Source organism: Liolophura sinensis, chromosome 8 (genome assembly GCF_032854445.1).
Source record: "Liolophura sinensis isolate JHLJ2023 chromosome 8, CUHK_Ljap_v2, whole genome shotgun sequence".
Taxonomy (NCBI): Eukaryota; Metazoa; Mollusca; class Polyplacophora; order Chitonida; family Chitonidae; genus Liolophura; species Liolophura sinensis.
The window spans coordinates 1322528-1346321 of NC_088302.1; the positions used below are offsets into that span (position 1 = coordinate 1322528).

Below are 23794 nucleotides of genomic sequence, written 5' to 3' on the forward strand. Positions count from 1 at the left end.
ATGAATATCTGTGTACATAACCAATCAACTTTGTGGAATGAATGATGAATATCTGTGTACATAACCAATCAACTTTGTGGAATGAATGATGAATATCTGTGTACATAACCAATCAACTTTGTGGAATGAATGATGAATATCTGTGTGCATAACCAATCAACTTTGTGGAATGAATGATGAATATCTGTGTACATAACCAATCAACTTTGTGGAATGAATGATGAATATCTGTGTACATAACCAATCAACTTTGTGGAATGAATGATGAATATCTGTGTACATAACCAATCAACTTTGTGGAATGAATGATAAATATCTGCGTGCATAACCAATCAACTTTGTGGAATGAATGATGAATATCTGTGTACATAACCAATCAACTTTGTGGAATGAATGATGAATATCTGTGTACATAACCAATCAACTTTGTGGAATGAATGATGAATATCTGTGTACATAATCAATCAACTTTGTGGAATGAATGATGAATGTCTGTACATAATCAACTTTGTAGAATGAATGATGAGTGTCTGTACATAATCAATCAACTTTGTGGAATGAATGATGAATATCTGTGTACATAATCAATCAACTTTGTGGAATGAATGATGAATGTCTGTGTACATAACCAGTCAACTTTGTGGAATGAATGATGAATATCTGTGTACATAATCAATCAACTTTGTGGAATGAATGATGAATGTCTGTGTACATAATCAACTTTGTGGAATGAATGATGAATATCTGTGTACATAATCAATCAACTTTGTGGAATGAATGATGAATGTCTGTGTACATAACCAATCAACTTTGTGGAATGAATGATGAATATCTGTGTACATAATCAATCAACTTTGTGGAATGAATGATGAATGTCTGTGTACATAATCAACTTTGTGGAATGAATGATGAATATCTGTGTACATAATCAATCAACTTTGTGGAATGAATGATGAATGTCTGTGTACATAATCAACTTTGTGGAATGAATGATGAATGTCTGTACATTATAGAGCTTAAAGAGCTCAAAAACCGTCAGTACAATAATCACTTCAGTGCAAAACACAAATCTCAAATAGAAAACGCTATTCCGCTGACGTAAAAATCTTGTGTATGCACACACGTTAAACAATCTTCTAATATACACGTATAAGAACATATAACAATACATCTCCAGTAAAAATACGACATACATTAAAAAATATATCTGACTTTCATCTATACAAAAATTTCATCTAAGCTAATACATATGTACTTAAGACATACTGGCACAAATGACCTTGAATAACAGGCCACGGTTGCATATAAATAATTAAGAGTTCCGAAGATATGGTGTTTCAACTTCAACTACCTGGATGATATGACAGGTCAAGGTCACTAAAAATACACAGCATTCCTTCTTATCACTGAATAGATGTGAGAAGTAAGTTTGGCAAACCTGATTTTGAGTTCAAGACATATCATGTTCACATGGAATAGGACAGACGGATGAACAGACGATTCAGCAAATGGCTGAATGGACTGATTAACAGACAGATGCCGAAAGATACAACCACCCCAACTAGAGATATTAATAGTCGCCTCCCCCTTGTAACCTGATATCTTCAATTTACAGCACAGAGGGAGTACTTATGCACTCAACATAGCAGAGTATGAACAACTACTGATATATGTTTTTATATTCTCACTTCATAACCTTTAGAGTATATAAGATTAGTGCTGCTTAGCAACTTTATTGTAGGAGGCTGGGGATTACTGTAAGCCGATAGCTGAATGACTTCATCGTAGCAGAGTGGTGAGCATACATTAAGCCTATTGTTTAGCAACTTCGTCATAGGAGGGTGGTGGGGCATACTCTGTAGCCATGGGTGCCCCTGTAGACGGGTCTACAAGCCCAATATGGGATGGAGGCATGCCAGAGGCAGAGTTAGAAGTCAAGATCTTCCTCTGGAAAAACAGTAGGATTGTCTGTTTCATGGTCATCATGCCTGACCGCACTATTTTGGGTGTCTCCAGGGTACACGCTAGCTCCCAGCCTTTGTTCCCCATGTTCTCCATCAAAGGTGCCCAATTGGCTGATGCTACCACTTGTCCTAGGCCTGGCTGGATCTTCAGATAGTACTCCACGATGCACCCCTCATACACCGGGGTGATGTCGTTGACCCGATCGGCCTCCTTCTCGAAGAACCAAATGGTGTTCATTGACATGCCTGTGGTTGGCATGAAGCCACCATGTATCTGAGACATGGCCGACTGGTCGTAAAATATCTCCACCAGTCTGTAGCCTTGGTTTAGATGTACCGCTAGATGACCCATGAAGTTGAACTGGATGTCTACTGTGACCTGACCAAAGCCGGGGGTCATCGTCATGGGGATGGGCGTGTTCACACACTGGTAAATGTACACGGTGGGGTTTGGGTGGAGAGGCATGTTGAAGAAGAGGTCCACACCCACACCTGCAAGGAAAAAGCATCATGTGGTTAAGTTTACAATGTTCCAGGCCCACACCTACAAGGACAGACCATCATGTGGTCACGTTTACAAGGTTCCACAACCACACCTACAAGGACAGAGCATCATGTGGTTAAGTTTACAAGGTTCCACGACCACACCTACAAGGACAGAGCATCATATGGTCACATTTACAAGGTTCCATGACCACACCTACAAGGACAAAGCATCATGTGGTCACGTTTACAAGGTTCCACGGCCACACCTACAAGGACAAAGCATCATGTGGTCACGTTTACAAGGTTCCACGACCACACCTACAAGGACAAAGCATCATGTGGTCACGTTTGCAAGGTTCCACGCCCACACCTACAAGGACAGAGCATCATGTGGTCACGTTTACAAGGTTCCATGACCACACCTACAAGGACAGAGCATCATGTGGTCACGTTTACAAGGTTCCATGACCACACCTACAAGGACAGAGCATCATGTGGTCACGTTTACAAGGTTCCACAACCACACCTACAAGGACAAAGCATCATGTGGTCACGTTTACAAGGTTCCACAACCACACCTATTAGGACAGAGCATCATGTGGTCACGTTTACAAGGTTCCACGACCACACCTACAAGGACAGAGCATCATGTGGTCACGTTTACAAGGTTCCACGCCCACACCTACAAGGACAGAGCATCATGTGGTCACGTTTACAAGGTTCCATGACCACACCTACAAGGACAAAGCATCATGTGGTCACGTTTACAAGGTTCCACGACCACACCTACAAGGACAAAGCATCATGTGGTCACGTTTACAAGGTTCCACAACCACACCTACAAGGACAGAGCATCATGTGGTCACGTTTACAAGGTTCCACAACCACACCTACAAGGACAGAGCATCATGTGGTCACGTTTACAAGGTTCCACGCCCACACCTACAAGGACAGAGCATCATGTGGTCACGTTTACAAGGTTCCACAACCACACCTACAAGGACAGAGCATCATGTGGTCACGTTTACAAGGTTCCACGCCCACACCTACAAGGACAGAGCATCATGTGGTCACGTTTACAAGGTTCCACAACCACACCTACAAGGACAGAGCATCATGTGGTCACGTTTACAAGGTTCCACGCCCACACCTACAAGGACAGAGCATCATGTGGTCACGTTTACAAGGTTCCACAACCACACCTACAAGGACAGAGCATCATGTGGTCACGTTTACAAGGTTCCACGACCACACCTACAAGGACAAAGCATCATGTGGTCACGTTTGCAAGGTTCCACGACCACACCTACAAGGACAGAGCATCATGTGGTCACGTTTACAAGGTTCCACGACCACACCTACAAGGACAAAGCATCATGTGGTCACGTTTGCAAGGTTCCACGACCACACCTACAAGGACAAAGCATCATGTGGTCACGTTTACAAGGTTCCACGACCACACCTACAAGGACAAAGCATCATGTGGTCACGTTTACAAGGTTCCATGACCACACCTACAAGGACAAAGCATCATGTGGTCACGTTTACAAGGTTCCACAACCACACCTACAAGGACAAAGCATCATGTGGTCACGTTTACAAGGTTCCATGACTATCTGTAAATCAACACAAATCTCATTCATCAGCAAAAGAGTCACACAAACAATAGTTGTCAGTCTAAAAAGAAACTTTGTGCTCCAATTTAAGCTTATTTTTACCTGCTAGTTACAGCTAATATAGCTTCTGTTCCAGCAAACAGGTAGGGAGGAAAGGGGTCAGTAAGGCCACACCAATTTTACTTTTTGTTTCATGGGCAGAATGAATCTTTTTAAAATGCCAGTGGACGGCATAAAAATAAAATAGGAAAGTTAACAGATCCCATGATTTTGTCCGTCAGACTTTCATTGCTGATAAACCTAACCATCTCCTCTATCGCATCAGTTTGGGAAGACAGGTCTGTGGTGGAGACCAAGTGTATCCTCATGAACCTACAATGTGATGTTCAACCATCCATCATTACATCATTACCCTCGTGACCTTTGTGTAACTTAAATCCTCATCCGTGTGACACTTTCCTCAAACACGGCACCCATGCAGTGTTTGCCTCCGTAACAATTACATTAATTCCGCTTAAGTTCCTCAGCCCCTCCATCCAACATTTGCCTCTCCAAAATCCAATGAAAATACCACATACCCACTGGAGAGCCAACACATATTAATGAGCCACAATGTGTCAGACTTAATTTGGGTTGTAGTGGGAGAATGCCCATCATGGATATTCCCATCGGCTTTGTTCATGTCTGCTTACACAATTATCTTCATAAGGACAACCGTTCAGATCTGCTACACAAAATGAACTCTCTTTCACCCTCCCAACACACTAGCCGCCCTCTTAATCCACTTTAAATCTGGAATTTTAACAAAGCCATGGCAACTCTGACAGAAACCAGAAGTGTGTGGCATCAGCTGAACCCCAGGCTCATACATCTAAAGAGTGAAACAGGGTTTGGGTTACATCAGCGGAAACAGATGCATACCTGAGATACAGAAATAACTTGGGTCGAATTAGTTCAAATTTATGACATGGCTAACGCTAAATTTTCTCAATGTTTGTAACTTTACTTGCTTTGAACTGTGGTTTGCTGTCTATACTTGTTGTGAGATGGTTTGACCAGTCAAAGAATTCCCGGACATTTTACACGTAAATATGTCACAACAGTACCTAATTAGTTTATAATGAAGTCAGTATGTAACACTGACTTATTTATTTGATTGGTGTTTTACGCCGTACTCAAGAATATTCACTCATACGACGGCGGCCAACAATATGGTGTGTTTAAACCCACAACCATTCGCAGGTTGCTGCCAGACCTTCACACGTACGGCCAGAGAGGAAGCCAGCATGAGCTGGACTTGAACTGGCAGTGACTGCATTGGTGAGAGGCTCCTGGGTCATTACGCTGCCCTAGCACATTAACCAAATGAACCACAGAGGCCCCCTGTAACACTGGATGTAATCTACCAAGGGTCTGAGACTATTGTTTACAGATTAAGAGGATTAACTCTGACTGTCTCTACTGTACATGTTCAGACTCACAATAACTTGTACAGCAAATGGCCTAAAGTTTCTCCCTGGGAGTCCCACAGGAGAGCATCAGGGGTGGTCAGGGAATTATACTGACTGTTCCAGAATGTAATAAACAAGTTCATGCTTTACTCAGCAGTTAGTCTGTGCTAACAGACTAACTGACAATTACAGGGCTCCAAAACTCCATGTGTCTATTACACTCTTTGATGGCATGACTTTTGCCAGTGAAGGGCAAAGGGGGTATCCAGTTTCAAAAGGTAACTCTTCTGCAACAGGCAGACAGGTCAAATTGTAATGCGTGTAGACTGACATACTAAATTCGAATTACGTGGAAACGGGAAGCTGATGACAGATATTTCTCAGTGAAATTTGTATTTGCTGGAGGGACAAGTTAGGATTGGGCCGGAGAATTGACTAGCAAGGACCACTTAGTCCTGGTCACTCTCCGAGTTACAGTTATAAATGACCTGTTGTTGGCTTCAAAAGGCTTGTGCGTTTCTGTTGTCGTGACCCCGGTCATAATGGTGTTAATTTTTGCTTTGTTTATTGTGATAAATGGTTTGCTACGATGAACCAGCGCTCCTATGACATAAGCCAGCGCTTCTATGACATAAGCCAGCGCTTCTATGACATAAGCCAGCGCTCCTATGACATAAGCCAGCGCTTCTATGACATAAGCCAGCGCTTCTATGACATAAGCCAGCGCTCCTATGACATAAGCCAGCGCTTCTATGACATAAGCCAGCGCTCCTATGACATAAGCCAGCGCTTCTATGACATAAGCCAGTGCTCCTATGACATAAGCCAGCGCTTCTATGACATAAGCCAGAACTCCTTTGTTAAAACTTGGAGTACTGCACTGCCACAAAACAGTATTCACTTGGAACACTGCAAACATTTCCCAGACTGATATAACATAAATATAAGACATACCTGTTTGCATGCTGCTACTCGTCAGTCCCATTTGCATACCCTGAGCTGACATCATTCCTGTCATTTCAACACAAATCAGTCGACCACCAGTGGCGGTGCAGCTTGATATCATGTCAATAAGGTGAGATGTGTTAGCTGCACTCTGTGTTGTGGCACCTCTAAAGATGCGCACGGACGTCATGGCATGTACGTACATGGCCGACTTCTCAATCCTCAGCTGCCAGCGCTCATGTGTGGGTACAGAAGGACAGCACGAGAAGATTCCCTGAAAGGGTATAGCCACTGTCATTGAGAACAGGCCTGTCTGCTGAGCCCCACCGGGTATACGGTAGAACGAGATGAGTGTGAAGCCCTCCCCGTACTGAGCTCCCAGGGTAGGATAGTAGTCATCCACGTTGGTAGTTGTTTGGGGCACACCTTGGGTGAACCCAAACGTTACATGTGACTTAAAGTTCACCATCATTTGGACAATACGGTACTGGATCTGAGGACCTGCGTAGGGGACAAGTTCCTGGGGAAGGGGTCCATGATCTGCGGGCCGAACGGGCTGGGGTCGTGGGCCCTTCTTGGAGGATGATGATCCCATACTAATTCTGTGGAGAAAAAAGCAATCTGGATAAGTACACCTTGTACTACTTGAATGCATCACATTACACCTGGTACCTAAATGTGTGAATGATCTGCAAAACTTATGTGAACGATCAATCACAGTCTAAGGGCGGCCTATAAATACTGAAACGCGGGGACTGCTGGCCACCCTTAGCCCCAGAGCTATGTGGACCAGATTCCTGTATAATGCTTACAAAGAACTACCCCTTCTTTCAATTCTGATGCATGCACATTAGATTTGTCCTGAATACACATACAGCACAGCAATTCTGAAAGCTAAAGTATTTACACACATTTTGCCACTATCACTACTTGCAATATATAATCACCATTCTGCTGTAAATCTTAGCCAATGTCAAAAACAGACTCATATTTAGTATGTCATGCTGCCATGTTTTTAAAATCTGGGTTAGCGAGGTGCACATGCGCTGCAGTGGTTGACCTTTCTGTGAAATTCAGAATCGAAACGTTACCAAAGAAAACCCCCCTTTTTTTCTGCCAACTTAATTTGACATTTCATGCAAATTGCTGGGTCCGTCATTTTGCCCCATAGCCTTCAGACAATTGCACTGGCACTGACAGGAGTTCAAAACTACAACATGGGATGTGACTGTAGAGAAAAGTATGCGGTGTATGGAATATATTTATTTCTCACTAGATGTAAAAGTGCTAGTGCTAAAAATAACTTCTTCCTTAGCATTTCTTCCTTGGCATAATCCATATCAGGGTAATCTAAACTCCTTGTTGTCCATCAACAGCCTGCAAAACCTTTGAACAGATTTGTATGTAAACCGGCATTATTCCAATGATGGTTCTCAAAAGCTATCACAATGGTGATAACTTTTCCTCTAATTCACACATTTTCAGCTTGTATGAGCCATAGTGGCCAGCACATTACATTACCTGGCCTACCTATTTACATGGCCGACTTGGTTCCACAAATGAAGGTGACAGCAGATCTAACAATGTACTACCATACCTAATTCTGCCAGATAAAGGATCCCCCTCCTCAATTAACAGTCTCACATATTGATATATATTGATATATATACAATGATGAATGTCAGAAATACAAAATGTGGAGGTAGTACATTTAACGTTGAATTAAACTGTACCGAGCAGTCAGTACAGATATGCTTGTCAGTGCATCATTTGATCATTTGATGAGCCTCACACTTGCGCCCAGTGACAGACCGTTGCCAGAGGGCGGGCTGATGAAAGCTGGCGGCCACAGCCAGTTTAACGGATCTGTTTAGTAGTTCAATTATCACCTTATGTGTAACATAGAGCTTTAAAGTGATAGCTCCAGGTGTAAGATAAATGGTACTTCAGCGTGTTTACTACATGTGTTTAATGTCACGGTCAAGTGTTTCATTGATTGTCTCTGCTAAAACAGATTACCAGTAGGCCATACATCTCCACTCACTCCAATAAGTTACCGTATCGAAAACTGGTCCCTCTCACGTATAATGCTCTGTCCAACACTAAACCCTCGATAGGGAGAAGACACTATTTAGACTTCTAACAATCAGTTGATAGCGCAGACTGTGTGAACTAAACGGAACTCTTATAGCCAGGTTTACGATGCACAGTTCTTTCATTCTTCCTATACGTCGTAATTTGCTGCTTAACGCTCAGGTGTGTTGCGAAATCTCCTGTTTGCACCGCGCACCCATGGTCACCCTAGCATCAACTCTACATCAACCAAATCACGCGCACTTTTGAGACGTTCCGCGACACGATAGCGTTGGTTAAGAGTGTTAAATATAGTGCTGTTAATGACCAGCATGGCCATCCAGTCCCTTTGATGATACCACGTGGTCGTCGTTTTACAACCTATCTGAGAGGTCGGTAATATGTGATTCTGTATATTTTCAGACGGCAGTTGTTTTGTTCCTCCGCCGGCAGAGATGCTAAATTTTCCCGTTTGCAGGAAGCCGAATGTATAGGGTGGCCTACATCATACAAAACACAAGCGTCACACATGCAGTTACGCGTACATATATATACATAGGTCATTTAACAGAGTGTATCTTGCTTGTCGAAGTAAGATGAGTGTCATAAGAGGAGTAAAAATACATTCTATACTCGAACGTGAAGAAAATCTATACTGTTGTACGTTTTAATGTGGAATTTGCTTTCCTTGGCTTGTTTCACCTGGATGGTCAAAGAAATAATACAATCGAGTTACAAATGTGTAATAATGCAGTAGATTTGCACAGGTGTCATAATACAACTGGTTTATATCTGGTTATAACAGGTTTATATCTGTAACAATACAGCAGATTTTCGCATGTTTCATAATACAACAGGTTTATAGCTGTAACACTACAGCAGATTTACACATGTTCCATAATACCACAGGTTTATAGCTGTAACAATACAGCAAATTTACACATGTGTCACAATACCACAGGTTTATATCTGTAACAATCCAGCAAATTTAGGCATACACATGTTTCATAATACAACAGGTTTATATCTGTAACAATACAGCATGTTTACACATGTTTCTCAATACAAGAGGTTTATATCTGTAACAATACAGCAGATTTACACGTGTGTCATAATACAAGAGGTTTATATCTGTAACAATACAGCAGATTTACACGTGTGTCATAATACAACAGGTTTATATCTGTAACAATACAGCAGATTTACACGTGTGTCATAATACAAAAGGTTTATATCTGTAACAATAAAGCAGATTTACACATGTGTCATTACACAACAGGTTTATATCTGTAACAATACAGCAGATTTACACGTGTGTCATAATACAAAAGGTTTATATCTGTAACAACAAAGCAGATTTACACATGTGTCATAACACAATAGGTTTGTATCTGTAACAATACTGCAATTTTAGGCTTACACATGTGTCATATTAAAACGGGTTTATATCTGTAATAATACAGCAGATTTACATATGAGTACCAATACAATATACTTACGGTATGCATGTGTAAAAATACAGCAGATTTATGTGTGTAATAATATAACATATTTATATACGTGTGTAATAATACAACAGATTTACAAAGGTGTCATAATACAGTGTAAAAATACAGGAGATTTATGAGTGTAATAATACAACAGACGTACACACCTGAGCATGACTTCAAAGACAAAACACATTTCACCTCCTGATACAGCAACCTGCGGATGGTCGTGGGTTTCCTCCGTGGTCTGCCCGGTTTCCACCCACCATAATGCTGGCCGCGGTCGTATAAGTGAAGTATTCTTGAGTAAGATGTAAAACACCAATCAAATAAATAAGTAAATATATTTTCCGTTTAACCGAAAAGAAAAGTTGATAACCAGAGAGACCAAGGATTTGGGAATTCAAAAATCACTTCACGAATGTTTGTTTGGACGCCCGGGATTGTGGGCAGGATTTATTTATTTATTTAATTTATTTATTTTATTTGTTTTACGCCGCACTCAAGAATATTTCATTTACACGACTGCGGCCAATATTATGGTGACAGGAATCCGGGCAGAGCCTGGGGTAAATCCACGACCATTCGCAGGTTGCTGGCAGACCTTCCCACGTTAGACCGGAGAAGAAGCCAGCATGAGCTGGACTTTAACTCTTTGGTGAGAGGCTCCAGTATAAGCTGCGCAAGCGCGCTAACCAACTGAGCCAGGGAGGCCCCATATTGTGGGCAGGATGTCCCAAGTAAAGGCAGAGAAAGTTCAAGTACGGCGGTTTTTTATTATTTGTCTTTAAGATTGTTTTAGGAAAAATTCACTGTCCAGGAAGTTTCCAGATTGTCTCTTATTATACTGGACGTAGGCTAGGTGTTCATGAGAAAAAGTAATAGGAGTTCACGTTCGCATGGGCTTTCTCAGCTTAGAGAATAAAATCAGAGCAGCGACGAAAGTGTGGCAAATGTTCACACGTGACCGGTGAAATACGGCTTATTTTATTAAGACAATGGAAGTTTGGAATGGAATGGCATGAATTGTACATGTGTAACCCATGCATAAATATCACGGTTGTAGACGGGGGGTTGGTTTACATGTCGAGGATACATTTGAAAAATCTTCTCAAATCTGTCTGATTCTTTGTCGACCTAGCTAAGTTGAAAGTTGAACTTTTAAACCAGACTGAGTCAGCAATGTCTTTTCCACTCCCAAAACCCTCGCCACCATTACCCTCCAGATGTATCCGAGGCATAAAAGTAGGCCTCGTTGTCTCGATTAAGATGCGGGTCATTACCACACATCTACATGGACATATCCGTGTGGCCTACAAGTGAAAATATGGCGGCGGAGTATTTGTCAGAGAGTCAGCCGGCTCTCAATCAGTTACACACACTGGGGAGGTTCCGGGGATACACGGTTATAGTCACAGGTAACTACGTTGATTGTTCTTCATTTAACTGTATACTTGCTGTATACAGTTAGTAATGGATTAAGAGTTTCTCTGCTGCTTGTAGCAGTTTGCTTATTGTATACGGTTTGCTATAGATCAAAGGGATTCTCTGCTGTTTGTCGCAGTTTGCTTATTGTATACGGTTTGCTCTAGATCAAAGGGATTCTCTGCTGTTTGTCGCAGTTTGCTTACTGTGTACAGTTTGTTATGGGTTAATGGGTTCTCTGCTGCTTGTAGCAGTTTGCTTACGGTATACAGCTTGCTAGATATGTTAAGGGGTTCTCTGCTGCTTGTAGCAGTTTGCTTGCTCGGGATTGAGGGGTTCTCTGCTGCTTCTAGCAAGTTGCTTACTGTATACGGTTTGCTATAGATTAAGGGGTTCTTTGCTGCTTGTAACAGGTTGCTTATGGTATACGGTTTGCTATAGACTGATGGGTTCTCTGCTCCTTATAACAGTTTGCTTACTGTATACAGTTTGCTATATAAGGTGAGAGGTTCTCTGCTGCTTGTAGCAGTTTGCTTACTGTATACAGTTTGCTGTAGATTAATGGGTTCTCTGCTGCTTGTAGCAGTTTGCTTACAGTATGCAGTTTGCTATAGATAAAAAGGTTCCGTGCTGCTTGTAGTAGTTTGCTCACTGTATACGGTTGGCTATAGATAAAAAGGTTCCCTGCTGCTTGTAGCAGTTTGCTTACTGTTTGCAGTTTGCTGTAGATTAAGGGGCTCTCTGCTGCTTGTAGCCGTTTGTTTACGGTATACAGCTTGCTATACAAGTTGAGGGGTTCTCTGCTGCTTGTAGCAGTTTGCTCACTGTATACGGTTTGCTATAGATAAAAGGTTCCCTGCTGCTTGTAGCAGTTTGCTATAGATTAAGGGGCTCTCTGCTGCTTGTAGCAGTTTGCTTACTGTATGCAGTTTGCTATATAGGTTGAGGGATTCTCTGCTGCTTGTTGCAGTTTGCTTACTATATACGGTTTGCTGTAGATTAATGGGTTGTCTGCTGCTTGTAGCAGTTTGTTTACGGTATACAGTTGGCTATATAAGTTGAGGGGTTCTCTGCTGCTTGTAGCAGTTTGCTTACTGTATACGGTTTGCTATAGATAAAAAGGTTCCCTGCTGCTTGTAGCAGTTTGCTTACTGTTTGCAGTTTGCTGTAGATTAAGGGGCTCTCTGCTGCTTGTAGCAGTTTGTTTAAGGTTAGCAGTTTGCTATATAGGTTGAGGGGTTCTCTGCTGCCTGTAGTAGTTTGCTCACTGTATACTGTTTGCTATAGATAAAAAGGTTCTTTGCTGCTTGTTGCAGTTTGCTTACTGTATACGGTTTGCTAGATATTAAGGGGCTATCTGCTACTTGTAGCAGTTTGCTTATGGTATACGGTTTGCTGTAGATTAAGGGGCTCTCTGCTGCTTGTAGCAGTTTGCTTACTGTATACAGCTTGCTATATATGTTAAGGGGTTCTCTGCTGCTTGTAGCGGTTTGCTTACGGTATACTGTTTGCTCGAGATGGAGGGGTTATCTGCTGCTTGTAGCAAGTTGCTTACTGTATACGGTTTACTATAGATTAAAGGGTTCTCTGCTGCTTGCAACAGTTTGACTATGGTATACAGTTTGCTAAAGATCTAAGGGTTCTCTGCTGCTTGTAGCAGTTTGCTTACGGTATACTGTTTGCCATAGATTAAGGGGCTATCTGCTGCTTGTAACAGTTTACTTACGGTGTACGGTTTGCTAAAGATCTAAGGGTTCTCTGCTGCCTGTAGCAGTTTGCTTACTGTATACGGTTTGTTATGGGCTAAGTATAAATCTTGCTTTTAGCACAATATAATTTAACTATACAAGTGTATGCAAGTGTGTTTTTGGAGGTAAATCCATTCCATGGCAGCCAGGTGTGCGGGAAAGCGCTCATAATTTTCTGAAATCAGTCCATAAAATTACCCAAGTGAACATGTTAGACATAGAAGAAACATCTAAGTTCAGCAAAACATTAAATAGATAAGAACAGCTACAAGCAGGTCGACATACCTGTGTAAAGGCCATTTGTTTGACCTTCCAGGTGGCGCCTCTGGCATTGGGCGGGCAACTGTAGAACGCTTCCTGAACGACGGCGCCACAGTAGCTGTGTTTGACATCAATGAAGACGCCGGCAGGAGTGTACTGGAATGGACAGAAGGCAAAAACTACACCGTTAGTTTTCACAACGTGGACGTCTCCCAGAGGACGCAGTGTGACGCTGGCGTGGCTGACGTCGTCAAGAAACACGGAGAACACATTCACTGTTTGGTCAACTCGGCCGTTTACTTTGGCTCAAAAGGTATGTTATGATCCGATCCCGCCGACTGGCGATACCAACCATACATGATGCTGCATATCTTCTGTTTTCGTTTCATCGAATGACCATCCATGGTTTCATACGTTTGAAGTTATCCAGTTGGTTGTAAAACAATTATTTAAGGATTGACTGTAATATGTTTTAGCTAGCCAGCGGTTTTGTCGTTTATACCCCAATAAACTTAAAAAATATTACAGTCAGTCCTTATAATTTAATTTAAGGAATAAAAGAATGTTATCTAATGTTTTACTTTCATTCCAAACTGTGAGAAATTTTAGTCGATCGTTTTGAAGAAGGGAACGCCGCAGAATACATAATTTATGATAGAGATTCTTTGGTCCAATGAAATTTCTGATCAAAATTCTACCGTTACTAAGCAAAGTCACGTGCACAGCGAGCGAAATGACGAGGAAAAAAAGGAGCACGCGAATATCTCAGCATTTAGAAGATGAATTCAGAGTTATAGAACTTTGGGCAAAGAACATGCCGAGGGAGTTAAATTTCTTTCGTGAGAGACATTTTCAAGGTGAAACTTTTATCCTAGCTAACATTCTCTTTAAGAATATATGCCCTGTATAAACAGAATGTTGGGTGGGATAAAATTTTCGCGGCCCATCACCCTACCCAAACATGGCAGACGTTGATTTGAGTTGTCCGATTCGAAAGTTTAAATGGTTGGACTATTGTTAAAAGATGGTTTACCAATGCTGGCTTTGACATTACATTTCGGGGATCGGTGGATAGCAAAAATAAGGTAAGGTTCGAGACGGTTTGTTAAGTGAAATTGTCCGCGTGAAAGTGTATATGACCGAAACTGGACGTTACGGTAGGAACGTCCAGTACGTCTGTTTTTCATGTAGACGTATAGAGTGTTTGCAAAGGGGCAGACACGGTGTATGTCCACTCATGTACATGTACAGACCGCTTGAAAAGCCGCAAACAGGATGCGTGTCCATTTATGTAGATATGCAGAGCGCTTGAAAGGCCACAAACAGGATGCGTGTGCATTCATGTAGATGTATAGAGCGTTTGAAAGGTCGCAAACAGGATGCATATTCACTCATGTAGATGTACAGAGCGTTTGAAGGACCACAGGCAGGATGCGTGTCCATTCATATGGATGTATCATATTTCGATTGATGAAATTAAAAACTTTTCCTTCTCTATTTCGTCCCCGCTCAGCTTTGAATTCCAAGAAGTCAGACTGGGACAAGACGATGTCGGTGAATGTTGTGGGTTACGTCAATATGGTCCAGGCTTGTCATCCATACATGAAGGCCAGTAAGTGGTCTGATACACGGTTTCTTATTCCCGTTATTTAAAGAAGAATTTCATTGTAAATGTGACTTGAATTATTGTTAAAGCTTTACTCATTGTACACTGTTTTGACCAGTTAGAACCACCCAGGTTTCAAATTTTTAGCAGATACCGACCGTTTTGACATCAGTTTAATGGCGAGTTCATATCATTTGCACTTCCACATTTAGCGAAAGACAGTGCGATTGTAAACATTGCCAGTGTATCCAGCCATCGAGCTCAGCCAATCAGATGGACGTACACAGCGAGCAAAGGCGCCATCTTGTCTTTGACGAAATGTATGGCCCTAGATATGGCCGGAGACGGCATTCGGGTAAACTCGGTATCTCCAGCCTACATATGGACTCCCGAGGTAAATCGAACATTGCAGTGTGAATCACAGATGTCTTTATATGTGACTGGTAAGAGTTGTGTTTCTAGCACAGCTTCCCACAGCAAATCCTTTAGAGAAGTAAGTAGGGCTTATAGGCCTACAGAATGGCAATATGAGACGTTATCATTTATTGGAGTAATAAACTTGAACTGTCCATATCGCGGATGAGTTAAATAGTCAACTGTATGAATATATCAGTTCTGATATACATCTGCGGTATCGCCGATAAGTCATAAGACCATACAGGCGACTGAGAAAAAACAGGTGGATTCCATATGCAAATTATGCGAAACTAAGGGTTTTCTCTGACACATCACTCGCTCGTAAGTTTGTGGTGAGAGCGCAGCCGGCGCAGGGGTAAATTGTATCGAGTTATTTGCTTTCCTTAAATCATTTGATTATACTGTTATAAACCGTAAAAATCAGTTATTGCTATTTGGGGCATAAGTGTAGACATATCTTAATACGCACAAACTTTTTGAACAGGTAGCCAAAATCGGGCCAAAAGAAATCGTAGACAAAAATGTTGCCAAGTTTCACATGCTCAGTCGGATTGGAGAGGCATCAGAGGTGGCTGCGGGCATCACTTTCTTGTGCAGCAGGGACGCCGCGTTCATCACGGGCACAGACTTAGCTATAGATGGCGGCTACCTTGCCATGGGTCCCGAGCGGCACGGTGAAGAGTCAGCTTTTGCGGGGACAGAACTTTAGACCAAAATTTGCCCTGTACCAGAAATCCTCAGAAGTAGGAAGCACAAAAGCGCCAGAATTGTAGATAAAAATTATATTCTTGTTGTCTTTGCTCAAAAGTCCATTAATTTAAATGCGATGCATTACATATGTGACAGCTCCATTATCATTTCGATAAATAAAGCGATGGAAGCTGTGTATGGGACTGATTTTTTTCTGCTGAGAGGGTAGATCTGCTTGTTGCTCACGCCTCCGTAGATCTGCTTGATGCTTACTCCTCCGTAGATCTGTTTGATACTTTCTCCTCCGTAGATCTGTTTGATGCTTACTGCGATGTAAATCTGCTTGATGCTTATTCCTTCGTAGATCTGCTTGATTCTTACTGCGACGTAGATCTGCTTGATGCTTACTGCGACGTAGATCTGCTTGATGTTTACACCTCCGTAGATCTGCTTGTTGCTTACTGCGACGTAGATCTGCTTGATGCTTACTGCGACTGCGACTGTCATACCCTTAAACAATGCGGTCTCGTGTTCGATCCCACCCTTTGGCTGTCTCGGCTGCGCCTTTAAGTCATGAGGTTTGTCAGGTACCTGACAAAGGCCGGTGGGTTTTATGCAATTTCCTCCACTCATAAACGTGACTGCTGTCAAATAAATGAAAAATCCTTTATTTTACCGCTAATCAATCAATCGTCATCAGGTTGCACTTAGGTAAGTCTGATACTTATAGAGTCCTTCTGTACAGTTGGTTTCGGAATATAAGTACATCTTCTTGTTGGCACTAGTGTTTCTGTGAGTCCTTTAGTGTAAATGCCTGCCACTATTTCGAATCTAAGATGTCGTGTCACACAGCCAGATGCCAGGTCAGTGGGCTGCGCATGACAACCCATCTGGTCACATAGAGCAGGAGAAAATCATCAGCAAATTCGCCAGTGCATGTATTAGACTAGATGGAAAGACACTGTCAAGGCATATTGTAATGAGTGTAAGCAGCGTGTTTTAAATAAATCTCCCACACCTACGCCAGTTTGTTATATTTGTTATGACCGGTTCTTTCAGCGGGTGAATATATCTGAATGGTCCTACATTTCCTTACCCAGAGAGAAAGGTCGACAGTGATGACTGATGTGTTTCTTTTCCATATTCTCCTCGCTCTGTTTGGGCCCAAGCATCGAGTAGATGCTTGTATCCGTCAGTCAGCAACACTACCCTGGCAAAATGGTACCAATCTGGGCCTTTCCTGGCAGTACCATGCAACTACCGTATGGTCGTCGTTACTTACTACTCAGTTACAGACAGTTCCCAATGATTGATAACCAATCGGTTTTGGTTTTTTTCCCTAATACCGAAACGCTACTGCACAGTTCCACATTGGATGCGACCAGTTCCGGTCGGTAACTGAATTCTTGCCAACTGGTAACAGCTTGGTTAATTGCGGCTTTATTTTGAACTTACTATATATAGGGTTGGCTATGTTTATGTTTATAATGCTACATTGTTTACGATGAGAATACAGTTTCGGGGGGGGGGGGGGGGACTTGCTTGTGTCATGTAAATACGCGAGTCTTTATATCATATGGGATACATGAACTTAAATTCAACTTCTGTTCGTCAGTGTCTTATTATCCACGCGCTCCAGTGTAAACAAGCAACATTCACCCTACAAAACTCCATGGTTATCGTTTTGTTTTATATACCGTGTTCTCCAGGTGATTAGATGAAGTAGTCCACCCCAAACGACATCATTTGCTTATCTGTGTCGATCATTTATAGTTCTATACGGCTGCCTATAGGAGCAGATCATATGGACTTAGACTTTCACATCGTGAACGGTAAAAGTGAAGAATACTGTGCCTACCTCTCTTCTTCTCATCAAATCGAGATAAAGTGGCTTATTTATATTAATAGTTAGAACGTCTTTAGCTCACTCATGACATGCAATGACGAGTTCAGCTACCTGTATAAGACAGGTGCGATTCACGCCCCTACAGGTCTACAAGGTCATAGATATAGACATTAGTTCGTCTTTGGTTTTATCTTTACAAGATACTTTAAGATTACAAGAGTCCTTACCACATCAGGCTACTCATAAGTATATGTTATACGTGTAGCAGGTGTACAGTTGATCCACGCCTGTACGTATCGATCAGGAACACACAAAGGTGACAATATGGCGGCGGAGTATTTGTCAGAGAATCAGCCGGCTCTCAATCAGTCACACACACTGGGGAGGTTCCGGGGATACACGGTTATAGTCACAGGTAACTACGTTGATTTGCGAAGTCACGTTGGTGGCACATATTAGTACATGTGATATTGGTGTCATATAAATGTGACTTCGGTCTCATATACATGTGACATTGGTGTCATATACATGTGACATTTGTGGCATATAATGTGACATTGGTGTTACATGTTGCATTGGTGTCATATACATGTGACATTGGTGTCATACTAGTATATGTAGAACTGGTGTCATACGCATGTAACATTGGTGTCATATACTAGTACATTTTGCTTTGGTGTCACATCCATGTGACATTGGTGTCACATCCATGTGACATTGGTGTCATACAGATATAACATTGGTGTTATATACCAATACGTGTAGCATTGGTGTCATGTACTAGTACATGTAGCATTGGTATCATATACATGTTGCACTGGTGTCATATACTAGTAGGGGCCTCCGTGGCTCAGTTGGTTAGAGCTCTAGCGCAGCGTAATGACCCAGGAGTCTCTCACCAATGCGGTCGCTGTGAGTTCAAGTCCAGCTCATGCTGGCTTTCTCTCCGGCCTTATGTGGGAAGGTCTGTCAGCTACCTGCGGATGGTCGTCGGTTTCCCCCGGGTTCTGCCCGGTTTCCACCCACCATAATGCTGGCCGCCGTCGTATAAGTGAAATATTCTTGAGTACGGCGTAAAACACCAATCAAAAAAAAAATCATATACTAGTACTTGTAGTATGTTGCATTGGCGTCATATACTAGTACCTGTACCATTGGTGTGATATAAATGTGACATTGGTACCATATACATGTGGCATTGGTGTTATGTACATGTCACATTGGTGTTATATACATGTGACATTGGTGTCATATACTAGTACCTGTAGCATTGGTGTCATATTCATATGACATTGATGTCATATACATGTGAAATTGGTGTCATATACATGTTTCATTGGTGTCATACATGTGATATTGGTGTCATATACATGTGGCATTAGTGTCATATACTAGTACTTGTACCATTGGTGTCATATACTTGTTACAATGGTTTCGTATACATGTGATATTGATGTCATACTAGTACATGTAGCATTAGAGTCATATACATGTGGCATTGGTGTCATACTAATACATGTAGCATTGGTGTCATATAAGTGTGACATTAGAGTCATATCCATGTGACATGGTGTCATACATAGGTGACATTAGTGTGATATACATGTGGCACTGGTGTCATATAAGTGAAATCTTCTTGAGTATGGCGTTAAACATAAATTATATAAATAAAATAAATAAAAAATCACTTGAGATCATGTTAGGTACATTCCAGGTGGCGCCTCTGGCATTGGTCGGGCGACGGTAGAACGTTTCCTGAACGACGGCGCCACAGTAGCTGTATTTGACATCAATGAAGACGCCGGCAGGAGTGTACTGGAATGGGCAGAAGGCAAAAATTACACCGTTAGTTTTCACAACGTGGACGTCTCCCAGAGGACACAGTGTGACGCTGGCGTGGCTGACGTCGTCAAGAAACACGGAGAACATATTCACTGCTTAGTTAACTCGGCCGTTTACTTTGGCTCCAAAGGTAAGTGGTTTACAGTGACGTCGGTCACGGTGTCATATCTAACTCCAGTATTAAAAAGACCATTGTTTATTAACGTTTTGGAGACCTTCCTGGCTGAAGGAGCCGGCATAAATCTAATATCATCATCATTATCCCCATTATCACACCTCATCTTTATTATCACCATCATCATCTGACTGATATAAGTTTTCCTAGCACGAGCAAAGAGGTTGCAGGCTCGAATCCAGCTGTTGCTGAATCCGCCACAGGCTGATCACTTTTGTCGGATACCAAACGGAGAAAGCGGAGGAAGCTGTGAACTAAAAAAACGATATTTTCCTGTTGTTTGTACACACTGTCCTATTTGTACACACTATCCTGTTGTTTGTACACACTATCCAGGTGTTTATTCACACTATCCAGTTGTTTGTTCATACTGTCCTGTTGTTTGTTCACACTCTTCATTTGTTTGTGCATACTATCCTGTTGTTTGTGCATACTATCCAGTTGTTTGTTCATACTGTCCTGTTGTTTGTGCACACTATCCAGTTATTTGTACATACTATCCAGTTTTGTTTGTACACACTATCCTGTTGTTTGTTCACACTATCCTGTTGTTTGTACATACTATCCAGTTTTGTTTGTACACACTATCCTGTTGTTTGTGCACACACTACCCTATGGGGCAAGCGCGTGTGTCCCAGCTAAGAATCACCTTTTTTTCTTATTTCTGTCTGATCTCAGCTTTGGCATCTCAGCGGTCCGATTGGGAGAAGACCATGTCTGTGAATGTCATTGGCTACGTCAACATGATCCAGGCTAGTCATTCATACATGAAAAACAGTAAGTACATACATTATGTCAACAGTTAAGAAAGACATGTAACAAGAATTAGCCTAAACCAAACTTGAACCATTAACATGTGATTGGAAGAAAATAGAGAAATTCACTGACCATTTCAGTGCTTACTTGATTTTAATTAGTGATAAACCTGTTTGGGATCATTTACTGGATAGTCATATTCAATTCACTTTTGCATACAGCAGGGGGAAGTTCCATTGTTAACTTGTCCAGTATATCTGCACACCGAGCTCAGCCAATCAGATGGACGTACACAGCGAGCAAAGGCGCCATCTTGTCTATGACGAAATGTATGGCCCTGGATCTGGCTGCAGACGGCATTCGGGTGAACTCGGTATCTCCCGCCTGGATCTGGACCCCCGAGGTAATATAGACAGGTTCATTACCATTATCCCCTGATGTCATTGTTTTCTAAAGTAAATGAGTCCATATATTTTAACAATGATTGGGGTTTTAATGGGACAGAGAATCGATTCCGATAAGCTGGTGTGAAAGATAAGAAAGTCCAGAAAATGCTTAGCCTAAGCTCAATTTTAGGTATGGCAGATTTACTCAAGCGTGACTAAAGCTACAGGCTTTAACCCAGGAAACCCCATCTCCACTGTCAGCCAATCAGCAGGGATTCTCTATTCCCTTAACTAACAAGCTAACTAGAGAACTTCTCGGCGTTTATTCGCTCTTGGTCGACCTTAATCCTCTATCCTCTATCCAAAGTTGTTATTTTACTGCTGCTCTTCGGAAGTCTCAGTCAAAATGACTTCACGTTTAACGATGCCCAACTTGCACCCCAGGACATATCAGAATCAGGAGTAGTACCTGTTTTCGTGGATCAATTTTGGGTTTATGTAGCCCTTTGAAAACACTGATTAACGATGGCGAGATCTAGCAAGATACCGTTTGTTTTACAGAAATGATGACAGTAGGATACATCACGCCCTGTTTTTAATGTTTATTCATTAGTTTTCACTAACTAATCACCCTGCCACACTAATTTGGTGAACACCATGTGGAAGTTTACGTGATTTACAATAAAGCCCCTCATTAATGAATTTTATTTATATTTTGTGGTATATGATCTCGCGGCAGTATGATTTTAGAGCTGAATATTAGGAAATTCTGTTTTAATACAATGTAATATGTTCGCCGAGACTTCTTTTGTGAACGGTTGGTACTATCCCAGTGGTAGACACGACTACGTGGTGCCTATTCGGCTTTCAAAAATAAAGGTAGGCTACTTACTCACTGGATTTCGTTGTCATCAAGTTTTTTCCTTCAAACAGCCAACACATACTTTGCCTGAGGTTTTTAGCAGCAAACATGGCGACCATCAGTTGCACTCTTCGATTCAAACCGATTTTTATTTAAACCAAAATTTATTTATTTATTTGATTGGTGTTTTACGCCGTACTCAAGAATATTTCACTTCCACGACGGCGGCCAGCATTATGGTGGGGGTAAACCGGGGAACCACAATCGATTCAACGACTGGATTGTTGTTAAAAGAGGGCTTACTGGTGCACCTGTTTTAAACGCGGATAAACAGGGATTCAAATCATACCAAACATTAAGGTGGACTCGAGTTATACAGGTTTGTGAAATTTTCCTGCTTGGCGAGATAGGGCCAGGAGACGGGCTATACGCACTAAGTTAGTATAGCACGGCTCCATGGGCTAGATTGGTACATGACTTCAAAGCAACAGACCAAATTCGAGCTTTGGCCCGTTTCGTATGTTTTCAACAAAACTATATGACAACTTTGTCCTTTTTTGAGCTTTGACATAGTTACATCTTCACGGCTGAAACCGGTAGACTTTCATACTTCTGCAGTAAACCATCCTTCTGTGCTACATTTCGTAAAGCAGGGAGACTGGTTGGTGAAAACCTCGGTGAAATTGATTTTGGGAGATTAACGGTAGATACGAAACGGTCGTGCCACTGACAGAAAATCGCACAGAGCGATAAGTAAAGGCAAAGCTAATGCACCCTATTAACTGTTGTATGATCTATATTTTAATTCCAATATTCAGGCAGCCAAATCTGTCGGAGGCGACAAGGGCAAGCAGAACCATACGGTCTCCAGATTCCATATGCTCCGCCGTACAGGGGAGACATCGGAAGTGGCTGCGGGCATCACTTTCTTGTGTAGCAGGGACGCCGCGTTCATCACGGGCACAGACTTAGCTGTAGATGGCGGCTACCTTGCCATGGGTCCCGAGCAGCATGGTGAAGAGTCAGCTTTTGCGGGGACAGAACTTTAAATCAAAATTGTTCTTGTACCCGTAATCCTCTGACGCCATACAATAGCGCAACAATGAATAGTTCAACACACATATTAATTGATATGGACCATTTCTGTCTGCACTTAAGTTTATATATCTATCTATTGATAAATATATAGTTAATGATAAATGGTTATTGATTGATTTGACCGTCATTCTCGTGGGCAGTGTTTATAGACGCGTGCTTTATGGTTAGTAGGCACGTTATACTCAGCCCGCTTTGGATATATCGTACGTACAAGTGCGTATAGATGAGTAAACAGTACACAGCACCAGTACATTCTACTGTGGGGGGGGGGGGGGGGGGCTCCGTGGCTCAGCGCGCTAGTGCCTCTGAGCCGATGCGGTCGCTGTGAGTTCAAGTCCAGCTCATGCTGGTTTCCTCTCCGGCCGTAAGTGGGAAGGTCTGCCAGATCTCCCGGTGGTTTCCTCTCACTATATTGCTCTTCGTATAAGTGAAATATTGTTAAGTACGGCGTAAAACACCAATCAAATGAATAAATAAATCCAACGGTGCAGATCTGTACTTCTGTCAATGTACAAACTTGCACGTCAGTGGTGTATGGGAAAAGCGCCTAAGGCTGCGAAACCCTGACTGAACTATACAAATGTCCATTATAAGAATCAAAGAAAAACAATAAGAAACTTGAACTTTCTTTTATTATACATAATAAATTCGAGCTGTAGA

General features: G+C 41.9%; 2 protein-coding genes across 4 annotated transcripts; one reads left to right on the top strand and one right to left on the bottom strand.

The window, feature by feature from the left end:
• Positions 1-1032: 1032 nt before the first annotated feature.
• Positions 1033-8039, bottom strand: LOC135473764 (uncharacterized). Its single transcript, XM_064753649.1, has 3 exons — positions 7993-8039; positions 6472-7064; positions 1033-2456 (listed from the first exon to the last, which is right to left on the bottom strand). Exons 2-3 carry the CDS (start codon positions 7055-7057, stop codon positions 1813-1815), a joined length of 1230 nt encoding a protein of 409 aa, XP_064609719.1. The 5' UTR covers positions 7058-7064; positions 7993-8039; the 3' UTR covers positions 1033-1812.
• An 838-nt stretch (positions 8040-8877) lies between these two features.
• LOC135473009 (3-oxoacyl-[acyl-carrier-protein] reductase FabG-like) lies at positions 8878-23233 on the top strand. Of its 3 annotated transcripts, none has more exons than XM_064752777.1 (8): positions 8878-8927; positions 13512-13769; positions 14970-15068; positions 18281-18430; positions 19730-19987; positions 20711-20809; positions 21010-21191; positions 22855-23233. In XM_064752777.1, the coding sequence occupies exons 1-8, from the start codon at positions 8888-8890 to the stop codon at positions 23083-23085; spliced, it is 1317 nt and encodes a 438-aa protein (XP_064608847.1). In that variant the 5' UTR covers positions 8878-8887; the 3' UTR covers positions 23086-23233. The 3 variants fall into 3 exon arrangements, with proteins under 3 accessions (XP_064608847.1, XP_064608846.1, XP_064608848.1); XM_064752776.1 differs by lacking the exon at positions 8878-8927 and adding an exon at positions 11325-11440; XM_064752778.1 differs by lacking the exons at positions 8878-8927; positions 14970-15068 and adding an exon at positions 11325-11440.
• Positions 23234-23794: the final 561 nt, after the last annotated feature.

Coding starts and splice junctions, on each gene's coding strand:
- LOC135473764 (XM_064753649.1), bottom strand. CDS start 7,057: ATGGGATCATCATCCTCCAAGAAGGGCCCACGACCCCAGCCCGTTCGG. Junction 2,457..6,471: donor GAGTAGCAGCATGCAAACAG/GTATGTCTTATA, acceptor TTTTCCTTGCAG/GTGTGGGTGTGGACCTCTTC.
- LOC135473009 (XM_064752776.1), top strand. CDS start 11,350: ATGGCGGCGGAGTATTTGTCAGAGAGTCAGCCGGCTCTCAATCAGTTA. Junction 11,441..13,511: donor ATACACGGTTATAGTCACAG/GTAACTACGTTG, acceptor TTGACCTTCCAG/GTGGCGCCTCTGGCATTGGG. Junction 21,192..22,854: donor CCTGGATCTGGACCCCCGAG/GTAATATAGACA, acceptor TCCAATATTCAG/GCAGCCAAATCTGTCGGAGG.